The sequence below is a fragment of the Poecilia reticulata genome, chromosome 18 (genome assembly GCF_904066995.2).
Source record: "Poecilia reticulata chromosome 18, P_reticulata-male-v2, whole genome shotgun sequence".
NCBI lineage: Eukaryota > Metazoa > Chordata > Actinopteri > Cyprinodontiformes > Poeciliidae > Poecilia > Poecilia reticulata.
The window spans coordinates 14002680-14017590 of NC_088847.1; the positions used below are offsets into that span (position 1 = coordinate 14002680).

A 14911-nucleotide genomic window follows, 5' to 3' on the forward strand; every position below is an offset into this window, starting at 1 on the left:
TATCAGTCTGTGAAGGGTTGCAAAACCATTTTGAAGTCTCTTTGCCTCCAGTGACCAGAGAAACGAAACACTTTTAGGAAACTACAAACTTACCCCATGGTACTTTTTTTTACATTACATTTACGTTACTTGAGTAATTTCTTGCTTCTCGTTTCACTTTCCCTTGTGTAGAAAAGTAAATGCAAATTGGGAATATATGTAGAAAATATATAAATATAGGCATTATAAATCAAATTTATTATTCTTATTATAATTAGCAGTCTGCCATGTGCATTCGCTCTGAGATAAATGACGCCCTCTAGTGGGCTTTAGGAGATAATGCATTTTGTCGCGTCATCATAAAGCGACAACTCAACCTGAGCTCGGCACAGAAAGACAGAAATGTTGCTTTTTTAACAAACAGAAGGGATTAATTAAATACAACAGAGCTTCCTTTGGTAAGATTATACTCCACAATCGTTTTATTATATTTTATTTTATTATTAATTATCTGAATCAGGGCACCTGACGACTCTCGCTGCTTCAGTCTATTGCTCTTAACATGTGAGTCGCAGTGGTCTGCAGCAGAAAATGCCCAAACTTTCAGAGGCTGAGTTTCCATCCGGGTGTAAAAGTCTTCCTGAAGGCTTCTGGTCAGCGGTGGAGGTGTGGGTGAAGAAGCCTCATGTTGTCAACAAGCGTCTTTGCGGAGCTACGGAGACGGAGAGCAGAGATGTGGACTCAGACGACCTGAGGAAGCTGCTGGATAATAATGATAAAGAAGAAGAAGAAGAACTGCTCCAGGATGTGTTTCAGTTCCTCTGCAGCGGAGACTCGCCTGCACACACCCACCAGAAGGACAAGCCCTGGTCCTCCACGGTCAGGACCTTCATTCCCAAAGTCAACTGTTACGGTGCAAAGCAGCAGAAAGAAGTTGTGTTAAAAGGTAAGGGCTCATTTTGAGCTGGAGTTGTAGTTTCGTGTCACCTGTGGTGTTCTGATCTGATCCGTTTCCTGCAGACTCTGACAGACAACTTGTCACCTTTCTTCCTTTTGAGGAGGACTCTGCAGCGGGGAGGGTGACCTTAAAGAAGTGCAACATTTATCAACTCAGGCTCTGCAGTAAGGGCTGTGAGCAATGGTGAGTTCAAATCTGAATAATTTGAAAAAACAACAGGTTTTAGGAACCATAACCATCTATCATATACACAGTTTTTTAAGGACCACTCTCTTTTAAAGTGTATTTTTTAATTTTCCCTGTTGAAGATAAATCTCTGACGTATTCTTTCTCTTCGTATCTCTTATTTTGATTAGAAAATATAAATCATTTTGGTGATTCTAACAGACCTAAAGCAAGAAAAGTTTATTCCGATTTAACTCCAGAGAGAGAGAGAAAAAAAAAAGTGTCTTTTTTTTTTTGTATGTAAGCGTCTCATTTCAGCTGTATCTGCTCGTTTACCTGCAGGGCGTTGGAGCTGCACGTGTTGACGTCGGACGGCTGGCTCTCTGACGGCGTGGCGTATCCCAAGCTGCCCTGGCTGTCCTCAGATCTGCTGCCTAAACTGGCGCGCTGGGCCGCGGAGTGCAAGAGCAGCGAGTTCAAGAGCACGCTGTCTCTGCTGCCGGTGGAGAAGTACAGCCTCACGTACCAGCAGCTGAAGGAGAAGTACAAGAGCATGGTCAAGGTGGGGAGAGGCCGAGGCTCTGGTGCCGTCTGAGCTTTTCATCCACCGAGGGTTCTCATGCGCTTTCTGCTTTTAGGTTTGGCCTGAGGTCACAGACCCTGAGAAGTTTGTGTATGAGGATGTCGCCATCGCTACTTATCTCCTGGTGGGTTCGGAGCTGCTCTTTATTGCTGCTTTAAAGCTAATACAGTCAGGATTGCACAGGTTAAATGAGGATGTTTTAGTCTTTGATTAAATAAGAAGGATTAGCAGAGGCAGCGCTTTGTTCCGTGTCCAAAGCTGAGCCCATCAGTTCGTGACTGTTTAGGTTCTCCTGATATCGAACCAACGCAACTCTTGACTGCAGGTGCTGTGGGCCGAGGAGCGAGCGGCGAAAAGTCTGACTGACCCACAGTCCTTCGTGGACCTCGGCTGTGGAAACGGACTCCTGGTTCACATACTGACCAACGAAGGGGTGAGTTACGAGGTGCTTCTTTTAAATCGGCGACTAAAATAACACAGGAATGTCTTCTCAGTAGATTTCTGTGGACGTTTTCATTTAATCCCGTCTCCTGATGCTACACAACAAACAGTGGCAGCTGTAAATTAAGTGTCTTGTAACAGCGAGAGTGTGATCATAAAGTGACACCTCATGTTGCAGCACCCGGGGAGGGGCATCGACGTCCGCAGGAGGAGGATCTGGGACATGTACGGGCCTCGGACTGAGCTGGAGGTGAGAAAGACGAGCCTGAAGAAAGCAGGATTCATGTTCAGGTTTTTCACTTTGTGGCGTCGTCTCGTGAAAAAAACGAGATGACATCGACCCAGAGCAAAAAAATAAATAAAAACATGCATACAGCTCTGGAAATTAAGAGCCCACTGCACAGAGCCCCATCAAAAACCTCATGGTTATTGAACCAAATATGGATTTCTGAACTCTTCCTGAGTTGAAACATTGGTATTGCTGTTTCTAAATGAATATCAACTTGTTTTTGAAATCGTTTTTATATTCATACATCTTTACAAATTGTGTAAACAAGGAGAAAATTTGAGTATAAACTGCTTGAAATTTTGAAATGGAATTAAAGTTAACATGTTATTTTCATCATTATTGCAGCAGTCCAGTAAACAGCCACAATTGCTGCACATCTAAGTCTTCAGATATTAAAAATGATACAAAAAATAATAAATCCAAAATTAAACCAGCTGTTTATTATTCAGATGTTTTCCTAAAGTTTTTATGTGCCGTCTCTGTGAATGCACAGATTTTCTTGAAGCAACTTCAACAAAAATACTCGTTTCAGAATCTGGCATGTTGCTTATTTCAAATTCATATAAACATGAAAACATTTTCAGAAAGACCTGCCGCAAAAAACAACCAAAAAAAATCACACTTCCATCCTCCCACTCACATTATTTAAATGACTGATGAGGCGGTGTGCTCTTGGAAATGTTGATGGGGAAATAGCCTGAACTGTCCGATCCGTCCGAGAGAAAATTGGCAGAATCCACATGAAGAGAGATTTAACAAGCTTAATTAAGAGGGTGGGGGGAAAAAAGTTTCTTTTTGGATGTTTTCCACTAAGTTATTCTGAATGAAATCATACCAATTTGCAACTTCCCCCGCTGGTTTTGCTATTTTAGGAAAAGGCAATTACTCCCAGCGAGAGCTTCTTATTCCCGGGTACGGACTGGTTGATTGGGAACCATTCGGACGAGCTCACGCCATGGATCCCCGTCATTGCGGCCAGGCGAGTCATCAGCAAACACAATCACACTCAGAAGTGCCAGCTGATCTCTCGGAATAACATTATGGACAGACGGCGACGTGTGAGGTTGTTGATACGGGTGTCTTGTGTCGAAGCGGCCACTTGGTGGCTCTGTCGAGCCTCGTTTTGAGTCGCCTCTAAACGCAGCATCACTTTTTCCACCTTCTGAGCAAGACGAGGACTTTTCGTTTCTCTGAAAATTCGTGTAGATGTTTTATGAAAACCTTTTCTCTCTCAAACTGCAGGTCGTCTTACTCCTGCCGTTTCTTTGTCCTCCCCTGCTGTTTCTTCGACTTCTATGGGAAGTACCAGAGGCGCCAGTGTAGGAAGTCTCAGTACAAAGAGTACATCGACTTCATCGCAGAGGTCAGCCAAGTCTGCGGCTTCGACACAGAGGAAGACTGCCTGAGAATACCCTCCACAAAACGTGTAGGTGTGACGAGACTGGAAGCAGCCTCGTAGTTTCATGATTCTCCTCGGGTTCAGGAAGGTGGCGATGCAAACGTCAGCAAAGGGCTCAAAGCGTCAGATGCGGTTCTGGCGAGAAGCATTTAGAGTTGCAGCTCATTTTCCAAAATGAAAAATGTAGGGAAATCCAGCCGTTAAACACCTTAATGAATCATTTTTCACTGCTGCCAAAATTATTATTGTGGAATCTAACAATTCCTACAGTTCAGAACTTTTAATCAGTGAGTTCCTGTTTCCCAAGGTGTAAATAGGACATTCAATGGACGCCCATTTCTCTTACTCACTCTTCAAAATGGGAAACACGAGAGAGCATGCTAATCTTCATAAGTCTACAATAAAATCGGTGTTTCTCTAAGCTGGCGCACATTTAGGAGGTAAAACTTAAACCTCCAAGAATCACTGCTTATAAACCTGCACAATATCTGGACAAGTCGTCGTAATACCGAAGGTCTGATTGGATAAAGTTTTGATTGGCTGTAATGTCTCACATGCCATTAAAACTCTGCCTTTCAGTCGTACATTTAGTCACATCTCAGGACTCTGACTGCCTTTCATACCAACTCGGTTTGAGTGGTGAGAATATTGTGATAATGGGAAAGAAAGAGAGTAATGAAAGAAATGTGGGTTAACATTAAAGCAGTGCCATGCTCTTCAAATTTCCTTCCAGCTGCTGTGGGAGAACTGCACCAGGAATTGGTTTGTTCAGGTCACAGAGTCTCTGCTGTTCCCGTTTGACTTTTTACAAACAAAATATACGGAAACGAAGAAAAGATTCAAAACTTTCACGTTCTTCTTGAAAAGTGTGAACGTTGCTTTAATTATTTTCCTCGTCTGGACAAGAATGAAAATGTTTCTCCCTTTTCCATTTTATGAATGAGCGAAGGACTATTAACACGTCATAAATGCTGTTGCTTTTACAAATTTATAACAATTCGCTTTATTGATTTGGCAAAATTCAATCGGCACATAAGTGCTTTTTGACTTGATGATTGAATCATTCAGATACTATTAAACAGACATTGTACTACCCGTTGATTTCTAGATGACTTCCAGATCAAGTTAAATTGCGTCTCTTGTCCTGAAACTGAGTCGTAAGTGCCAAGTAAAGCATGGAAATCAAAAATGTTTTAGGTATATGTAGAAATAAAAACTCAGGATTTGGTTTACGATGCTCTAACCTTTATTTGTCAAAGTGTTATACATCTTTAGAGACGTTAAGATGCCAAAAAAGCGCTAAAATGATTTTTTTTCCCAGCTTCAAGATATCCAGAAGCAAATTTTAGCATGTTGTTCAGCATCATTCAAGGATCACATTTATTAGAAATAACACAGACCTGCCGGGGCTTTAGTACAACTGAAACAAAACATTCGCAAGGACACATGAGGCTTATTTTTAAATGTTGAATATAAGCGTTCAATACGGCATTCAAATAAATGTATCCAAGTTTCTATTTGTCTGATGTAACAGAACGACCTTTCAGTTTTCATCGACATCGAGAGAAATTCGACAATAGCGTTTTGAGCTGCATGGCTCTGATGGGAGTGAAAAATGCTAATTTATTTATTTATACATGCAGTAATGACACATGAACGCACCAGGGTTCTTCACAGGAGGTCTGTCAACAGCCACGGTCTAAAAGCTTTATCCAAAAGGAGGCATTAAAAGCCTGAAATTTAAACCAGACGGTTTAGATCCGTTGTAATTTTCACCGTTATAAAATTGTAATGTTGATGTTTGAACCTGTACTGTGAGCCTTTTGCATTTCTGTTGTTTTTTTTTTGTCAGAAAAGGTAAAACTTGTGTGTTCCCCGCCCCCTTCCCCGCCCCCCAAAAATACCTTCCAAAAGTTGTTTTAACACTATTTAAAACATTTGTTTTATTTATTTATTGTTTTAGCCATGACTCCATACCCTTCTGCACCTATAATCCGCGCTGACGTCCGGCTCCTTTCCTGCAGGTGTGTCTGGTGGGAACGTCGAGGACCTACAAGCAGTCCGACGAGGCCGAAATTGACCAAAGAAGGACGAGTTATATCCAGAGCCGCCAGACTTCCACAGGAGCAGCAGTTCAAAGGTCAGACGTCAGGAAAAGCAGGGATTGTTGCCATGGTAGCGCTGAGTGTGACGACACCTCGGGGAGCACGTGGGGAGACGGCTTCCGGCCCAGAAACGGCGCGGAAACGGTTCGAAACTGCGCGGCGCTACCGCGGGACGTTGTGGACGGAGTCGTCCTGAAGGTTGCAGAGGCTCTGCTGGGAATGTCGGAGGGAACGTCCAGCGGCGACTGGAACAAAGGAGGTAAACAAAGACAACAGTGACAACCACTTGATGATGTAACCCTAAGTAGCAATACGGCAACCGGAAAATGTCGCTCAAACAGCTTGTGCCGTCGTTTAAAATTGACAGGGGAAGAAACTTTACTCAATTTTTTTTGTCATTGTGCAAAGCCAAAAACAAACAAATAAAGCTAAAACAGAAGTGGACCTTAAAACAAAACTGACCCCCAAACATACATTTAGATTCACCAAGGCCTGCCTGGATATAAAAAAAATTGGAATTCCCAAAATGGCTGCCTCGAATCCCAGATCTTAGTCTCGTTGAGACTCACTGTACAAGAAAACCCTCAAACGTTTTTCAGCTTGAAATAAGGAAACAATGTTAGATGCTTCTTGCTAAACCCGAGTTTTCCCTCTGCTAAAAAACCCCCAACAAAACCAAAAAACACACATATTTGTTTTTATTTTGTGTCATGAGTGAAACAAGTTTAAGTTTTGGTGTTAAGTGAAATTAAATCACCTCTTTTCCATAAAAAGTGCGGCCAAATTCTCAAGTAAAACCTTTAAAGACCGTCAATAAAAAGAGCTGGCGGCGGGATACACACAGTAAATGCAACGAGGTTCCTGATTGGTCGGTTTAATGCTCCTAATTTAACCTAGCGATGCGTTCCAGTCTGTAAGTGACGCCGAATGTCATGTTGTGTTTAAGCAGACTCGTCTTTATAGTGCCAGAGAAGGTTTTAGCATCTGTTTTTCATCACCGCGTCTCCGCTGCTGCGTGTATCTATTAAAATGCTAAAAACAGCGCCGCGTCCCTCATGTCGCTACCTTAAATAATGCCTCTTGCGGCTTCGTGGGAGTCGCCTCTTTTCGCTTGTCACCACCCCATCGAGGGAGGAGGGAGGGGGGGTCCGCTGCTTTGAACTCTTTATCTCGGCCTCCGCCCGCCCCTTCCTGCGCTGCACGCTTCAGAGAGCGGAGCGCAGAAAGTTTAGCTCACACGCCACCCACACATCACCTTAGTAGACACCCCACCCCTCCTCTCTTTTACCGAGACTGGTATGATTTAAGCAGCAAATTCTCAGCTAGTTTGTAAGTGTGGAAATGAATGGTGCTGTACATAAGATGGAGAGGGGATTAAAAAGGGAGACTGTGACTGAATGAATAATGCACCAGCGTCGATGATTTATGCATGAGGGCGCGTTTGTGCGGAGGCTTTCCAGCGGTTATTTGCTGCGTAAGAACAAAGAGTAAATTCAGGATGAACCAGGCTTTAGTGAGTGTTGGCCGAAGGCCTGCGGGGTTTGGTTTCCTTTTGTTCCCACGCGCCCTCAAACAAATATGTGCATTTTTTAATACTTCCACGGAGTCGTTTCTGGTGTTTTTAGTGATTGTTTGCTTCCAGTTAATTTTGATGTAGGTTTTCTAGTATCAGGGTATGTAAAATAAATAAATAAAATAAAAACACTCGCATGTAACTTCTAAATCAGCAGGAACAAACTGCACTGTGTAACAATGCTGCATTACTGCACCAGTGGTTGGGTGGTGTGTGTATACTATTGCATAAATTCATGCTTCCTACGCACTGGGGAGCATTTAGGATTTGATTTGAATATTTCTCATGTCTGGGTACATGTGGAAAAAAGAACTTGAGCAGAGTTTGGAGGATTATTTGTATTTCTTCCCCTATTACTTGCATGATAAATATCCAGAAATGAAGAAAAACCGATCCGACTACTGCCAGGTTGCTCTCCGTCTCAAACTTGATTGTGCTGGAGAAGAGTGGAAATTGGCCTGGAAAATGTGTAGAAATCCTAAATCAATTCAATATAAATTTGGACTTGTATTGGAAAAAAAAATTGTCATCATCTGATGCCACAAAGGTTGTTACAAAGAAGAATCAGATCATAGTTGTGGAGTTTTCCTGTGGACTGAAGACGCTATTTAGCTTCATACTCATTGAAAATGCAGCCAAGGTGTGAATACCACAAATGTGGCTTATTTCATAATTCAATATTTTTTTTAAATCCTAAGAGGAGGAAAAAAGCCTTCCAGGACAGTAAGGTGAATATTTATTTCAGTAAATATATTTATTTCAGCTTTTATCTGTATTTGAAACCATGTGGTTTAAATATCGCTAACATTGATCTCATATAGGAAAAACAGCCTTAATGATGAAAAACTCAATGGGTGTTCAAAAGCATTTTGACTCAGTTTCAAAGTCTTGTTAGAGCAATGAGAGCATCCTAAAATAATCATCATGGTGAGATTGAAAAGTTTGTTTTATTCCTTAATTGCCCAGAGAATGTAATTGGCATCATTCCCAAATTTACCCCAACTGTTGGCGCAATATTCAAAATAATAGTCTCTAATTAATTTAGCATCTCATTGGCAGCAAAAACAAAAAGTCGTAAACTGGACACATTAAGGGGTAAAAACCAATTTTCCTTATTGTTCCCATTTCGTACTCGTCCCTTAAAGCCAGTCAGCCTAGAGGTGTGTGGCATATAGATTAAAATGGATAATCTGTGAGCTAACTTTAAATAAACCCTCCTGCTAATTAGTGAAGGTGGTTAGTGTAACTCTGGACCGAATGATTAATTCATGCGTGCTGCAGAGCCGACCCGACTCACGCTGTTATGTAATCACGCTGAGAACGAGGGGTGAACGTCGAACAGGCTGTTCTGGAAGGATTTCATAGGTACAGTAAATAAATTAATAAACACTGTTGTTGTGCTCACAAAACCTGCTTCCATGTGTGGGTGTTTAACTAGTGAACACCTTGGATCATTTGTTTTCTCTTCTTACAAAGAGCATGAAGAGAAAACAAAAGACGGAAAGACTTTTAACGTTTGCTGCTTTTATTTGTGCTTCTCCAATAGTACCGGCGTTCAGAGCCGGTTTGGAAACAGAAATTAGAAGCAATATTTCTGACAGTCCGAGTCGGAAACGTCTTTTTGAGCAGCCATCAAGAACTTGGTTCAAGCGTGTGGGAATGCAGATTGGAAACCGTCAGCATGTGGGGATTTTAGCTCCTGCTGCATCGGTACACTCATTGGCATTCTTGAAGAGAATGCTACCTGATTGACCTGTGAATCAAGTGTGAGGAGTGTGATGTCTTTGGCTTCCAGGCAGACAAGATGGCTCCTATTTGCAAATGCAGCAATCAAGCGTCCTCGCCTGCATCGCGTCTCTGATTGCAATCAGAACCGGAGAATTGAGCCCATTGCAGAAGAAACGACAACAAAGCCGATCAAATCAGACAAATCAAACCGTGATTTTCAGCTGTTTTCCTCAAAAGTGATTATGTTCTAATGGACTAAGTTGTTTACACGATTACAGTGGACTGTGCTGGATTAGCTGGTGTCTATTTTGTCTTTATCTGTAATTTTTCAGGCAGAAAAATGTCTCGGAGCACAAAAAAAGCCAACTGGATGCAGGTTTCTCTACTAAAAAACATGTTGATCTATGAGACATAACTGAAAGGGATTACATCTGATTTCTATTATTTTGCTTAACATGCTTTATACATGACTGGTTATTCAAACAGTTTCATGTAAAAACGGTAAAGGAGACAGAAATGAGAAAGTTATGCTGATTGTTATTGATTGAAAGGCAGATGACCTTTATACTCTGTCGCCAAGTCATTCTAGAACATGATTTTCTAGGCCGTTTGGCTCCTGCTCGTCTTCACTCTTTTCCACCAGACTTCGGGATCTTCATATCCCAACCAAATGCAAAGTAAGGATCATCTGAAAAGAGGACTTTGGACCTTAACACAACGGGTCCATTTAAAATGTTCTTCTTTTTTTGGAACTCTGAAATATTTTAGTTTTCTTAAAGACAGATTTTGGTTTTCGATTAGCTTTATGCCATAATGATCAATGCTACCAGAGGGAAATTCTTGAGATGAATCCCAGTGTGTGTTTAATGAGTCTTAATGAGTTTTCCTTCTTGGCTTGAGATGAACATATTTTATGAAGATTTATTTCGTCCCTCCTATAAGCTCTATAAATGAGTAAGTTTTGAACACAGTCTGATTGTTAGAAATAAGAAAACCTTCTTGTGCCAGCTTTGAGTCTCGATGGCTGATTGTTTTTTCGCCCTAACGGTAATTGTTGGTGAGATTTATGACGGCCATGTTGGCAGTTTTAAGTCATTCCTGTCCTGTTCAGGTCTCCAAAATCGCAATATCTGAACTTTTTAAAAAATTTGTCTCAGAAGGGTTTTGGATAAATATCCATTTTCTTATTTGATCCTTTTAATAAGTCTCTTGGAGTCATGTTGTTCAGTTTGATTGAAGACGTTAAAGCCGAGTGCATAACTTACCAGAGCCATTTTTTAGCACTCAGCATGAGGCCTGATTGGTCTGAGCAGCAAAACAAACCGGTCATCAGTGTGCGTGCTAACGCATCTCGGCCAGCTTTTACCCGAGGGACGGTGAACCTTAAGCAAGTCCAAGCGAGCCATTAATAATCGTCTGCACCTGTTCGTAGTCCAAGCAGAATCCAGTGTGTCAATACTGGCCTCTTCCCATTAATCCCCATTAGGGCCGCAGCCAGTAAAGGCCAGCTCTAAGCAGCGTATTGATATTATATTAAACCTGGAGCTGCTCTGTGGCGTCTGCAGGAAGACAGTCTGCAGAGTTTCACGCTCTGTGTTCGGCTGAGCTGACCTCGTTTCGCGTCTCGGGGATTGTCTGACCGACCGTGTTTACGACGCGTCGTAATGACGGTGCGTTTTTGCCTTTGGTGGCAAATAATTTTCAAATCCTTCCTCCTGAAGATTTAGGTTGTAGATTTATTGTCAAGTTTTGTTATCTGGTAATCTTGTTGTTTTTTTTTTTTGGTTTTGTTTGAGCTGCTATCGTGGATTTGGTTAAACAAAAAACGAAAAGAGCTGATTAACTTGTCTCCAGATTAAGGTCAACCATAGTTACAGAATCAAGTGGCGTGTGCCTCCCCTATATGTCAGAGAGAAGACGAGAGGGATTTTCATTTGTTGAAACCAAAGGTCAGCTCTGATTGAATTCTCTCAGGGGTGGAGAAAAGGGCAACGCCAAAAATACAAAATAATAATAATAATAAAAAAAAAACTGCTCCTGTTAGAGAGCCTATAAATGAAGCGCTCATCTCCTCATAATCTGTTGAACTCGGAGCTTTCAGCGCTACGTTTTCTCTGTTTCCTGTGCCGTCGTTAAGGTTCACGTCTGAGTTGTAAACTCCTTTTTGGAGAAGCGGAGGTGAAATTCATGCTGGTCTCTGTGACATACGTTACTAAACAGGCTTCATATGCCTGAAAGTGTTAAAAAAAACAAACAGCTGTTTTCGTTTTCTCTCCACATAAACCATTGATCACACCGTTTCGCTGAGAGGATTTCCAACAGAAGCTCCGATTCTCTCGGGAGCGACAGGGGACATCAACTCGCTCAGCTGCGTCCTCGGCTTTTTATATCATATTCCCCGTACGCGCCCGAAGGAAGCCGCTAACGCTTTTCCGAATGTCACGTTGACGGACGTCATTTTGCTCCTTTGTCTCCCAAAATCTTTCAGCCTCTCCCTGTTCCTCCTCGGTCCTCCTCAGGTAGCCTCTCTGTGAGGGAGGTGGCTGCGCTGCTGCAGCAGGAGACGCTGCAGCTCCTGAAGAACGAGTGTGGAGGCCTCCAGACGCTGCTCAAGAACAACCACCAAGTCTTCAGAGGTACTTTTAGGGCGAAAACCTCCTGTTGATGTTGAAGCTGCTGGATCTACCTTTTGTAAAGAATATATATATATATATATATATATTTTTCATATTTGTTAAAACTGTAACTTATTTGTGAAAAGATCCTCCACCTCCTCCCTGAACTATTGCCGAAAAAAACAAATGCAGCGCTCCCGACCAAAAACAACCAATCAGAGCCAGGAGGAGGGTCAATGCTGCTCGTTGTGCTAACGGCGGAGAAACGACTCCAAATTTGAAATGATTATTAACTACATGCATGGGTGGTTTTAATAATGGTTCTGTTATTGTTGATGGTACTCCAGCCCTTTTAGAATATTTTCCCGTCTTGTCTCCTCCTCGCCTCATGTAACGACGGTTCAGCTGTGAATTTTGAGCCTGACCTCTTACTGTCTTCTGGATGCAGAAAACACAACAGCTGTTTCCTCCCAGGCGTCTGGGAGAACTCGTCTGCTGTTTTAGGAACGTTCTGGAGTCATATTTTATTTTGAAAGGTCGTAAATCTGCCCGTCTCGTCCCTTTTTCTTTTTTTTCCCGCAGTGGAAGGAGGAACGGTCCGCATCAGAGACTGGAGGGACGGGGCGGAAAGCCGGAGGAGGCCCGCCGTACCTGGTGCCCTGAAAACTCGTCTCTGCTGGTTTCATGCTCACCACCCCCAGGGCTGCCCCCTGCAGGAGCAAAACTGCACCTTCGCCCACGGATTGGATGACCTTCGACCTTCAACAAGGCCTCTAAAGAAGCTAAAGAAGCTTTGACAGGACTAGTGTCTCCTTTAAATCTGTTGTTTTTAGCTGAATTGGAAATGTTGAACGATTATCAAGTTAAAGACTATTTAGTTAATGACAAAATAAATTAAAGGGTTCTGTTGGAGCTTAAAATGAGCTTCCGTTGGTTTAATTGAATCATTTCCATTACGGTTTTCTATAAGTAAACTTCAGGAGTGTTTGAACACAACATGCAGCTTAAAGGTCATCAGCTTTATGTTCTCATCATTCAGCACACGGAGCGGCTTCTCCAACTTTTTTCACCCGCGTTAAAACTTTAAAAGCCCCCTCCGCACCGTCAGCATTCACGTCCGGGCTTCGCCTGGACTTTTTATTCACCTCAGACATGTACTTTGAGGTTCACAGACAGGGCGGCGGATAAAGGCCGCGCCGCATTTGAACAAAGTAAATGTTAGGGCCATGAATTATTTGTTGGCAGGAGCCGAGGGGTGAGCCGCGTGTCGTCCCCTCTCGACGGGCGCTCGCCGCCAGTTCTCTTTCTGCGCTCGGCTCAAATGTCAGCGGCGCTGCGAACGCGCCCGGTGTCTGCGGCAGGGCAGCGCACAGAGAGCTGCTCTGTTTGCTTATGTGACAGAAAATACCCATATCACTGGCACAAACAGCTCCAACTTTATCTGTGTAACATCGGAGTTCCAGACTGAGACAGATTTAGCATTTCAAAGCAAACCTGTATGTTACAAAAATTCAGTAGCTCAAGCCAAAAGAAGAGAAATATTTATTATCCCACTAAGGCTTTTATCATAGTCACTGCAGCAGAAATACTTTCACATGTCTTGAAACTAGATGGGTTGGAGTTCTGCAGATGGATTTACAAAAGCATTTCCCTAAATTATATAAGAAAATTAGATAATCGGGGGCAAAACTCTAAGCCTTTAAACCGTAACTAGGCCATCACGGCCCTGAATCAAACTTTTCTAGAACTTTTCTCATGCATTTCTAGATAACATGATGGATTCTTGTTTCTATTTTATAATTTTTTTCTGCTGCAGAAAAAACCCAAACATAAATTATTAACAGGAAGTGGATAAACAAGTTTGAACTGCTTCAACATCCAATCAGAAGGTGGTGCTTTTCCTCCTCCTCCATTATTTCATCCACTTTGTTCAGTGGCACACATGATCATGCAGCCTCCACCGTGCTCAACAGGCGGTTCAGCGTTTGGTTTGAAAACCTGGACACTCCCAAACGTCTCTGTTCTGATTATGGCCAGATAGCTCGACGTTTTCCTCATCTGACTCTGAAACTCCAGAAGGCGTTTGACTTGTTCAGCTGCAGGTCGAGGTTGAACCTGAAGCCGCCGGTGTCATGGTAACGTCACCATCCGGGTCATACGGCGGCTTCACTGCGGATGTTGACATTTTGTTTCTGCTGTTTCCCTGAACGTCCAAATGACAGAGAGAAACCTGGATAACGGCAGAAAACCTTTCCACTTGCTGTAACTCCAATGTGATTTCATCATTCAGATTTGTTTTTTTTTTTTTGTTTGTTTTTATCAGCAATGGAAAAGCAGAGACTCTAGGAAAGATTTAATGCATGAAGTAATAATGATGAGAAACATTTTCTGTGATCTTTAGCTCTTTGGACATGAATTACCCGACTTTAACTGCGAGCTGAATCGATGTCGTCATGGTTTCATAACCAGTGCCTCTTCTTTGGTGCATTCACAATCATGTTTGCTTCCTAATAGCCTGTTTAAATCAAGTCACAACTATTATTTCTGGAAGCAAATACTCCTCCTGCTCCAGGCCAATCACCGACCTTGGTGCCCCAGATTAATCTGCAGAAGGTTCTGACGTCGCTGAAGAGCAGAGGTGCTCTGGTCATTTTCCTCCAGCCCTCTGATTTACGTCGCTCTCCCTCTGAACGCGCCCCGCTCTGCTCCCCGGATTAAAAACAGAACCACCCACTCTGTATTCCCACACAGGGAGTCTCCCTGGTCCGCATGTAAACGAATCACATGAGAGCCGCGGCTCACCCATCCAAAGAATGCTGCGCCGTGCCAATAACAACGACGACAACAGAAAGGGAAACGTTTCCCAGCACATTACGAGTTCTTCCATCTGCCAGCGTCCACAGCTGCAGTGCGTCGAAGAATTTGGGCTAATAGAAACGTCAAAATCTGGGGAGTTTCAGGAAAAAGGGACTGAAAACACAGGACCTTTGGCCTTTTAAACACAAATAACGTCTTCTAGCTAGATGCTGCTGGAGAGTTTTGACAGCGGAAAAAATGTCTTAGTTTCTTTAATCAC

General features: G+C 42.7%; 1 protein-coding gene across 2 annotated transcripts; it reads left to right on the top strand.

Annotated features, from left to right (window-relative positions):
• Positions 1-310: 310 nt before the first annotated feature.
• On the top strand, positions 311-12759 carry trmt44 (tRNA methyltransferase 44 homolog). Of its 2 annotated transcripts, XM_017310251.2 has the most exons (12): positions 311-437; positions 527-925; positions 1000-1120; positions 1445-1664; positions 1741-1809; positions 2011-2118; positions 2305-2376; positions 3288-3394; positions 3658-3841; positions 5839-6178; positions 11740-11856; positions 12418-12759. In XM_017310251.2, exons 2-12 carry the CDS (start codon positions 571-573, stop codon positions 12630-12632), a joined length of 1908 nt encoding a protein of 635 aa, XP_017165740.2. In that variant the 5' UTR covers positions 311-437; positions 527-570; the 3' UTR covers positions 12633-12759. The 2 variants fall into 2 exon arrangements, with proteins under 2 accessions (XP_017165740.2, XP_008433620.2); XM_008435398.3 differs by having other exon boundaries at positions 317-925.
• The last annotated feature ends 2152 nt before the right edge of the window (positions 12760-14911 follow it).

Excerpts from the sequence above, each read along its gene's own strand:
- trmt44 (XM_017310251.2), top strand. The coding sequence starts at position 571 with ATGCCCAAACTTTCAGAGGCTGAGTTTCCATCCGGGTGTAAAAGTCTT. Across the intron at positions 926-999 it reads GAAAGAAGTTGTGTTAAAAG|ACTCTGACAGACAACTTGTC; the intron begins GTAAGGGCTCAT and ends CGTTTCCTGCAG. Across the intron at positions 3,395-3,657 it reads ATCCCCGTCATTGCGGCCAG|GTCGTCTTACTCCTGCCGTT; the intron begins GCGAGTCATCAG and ends CTCAAACTGCAG.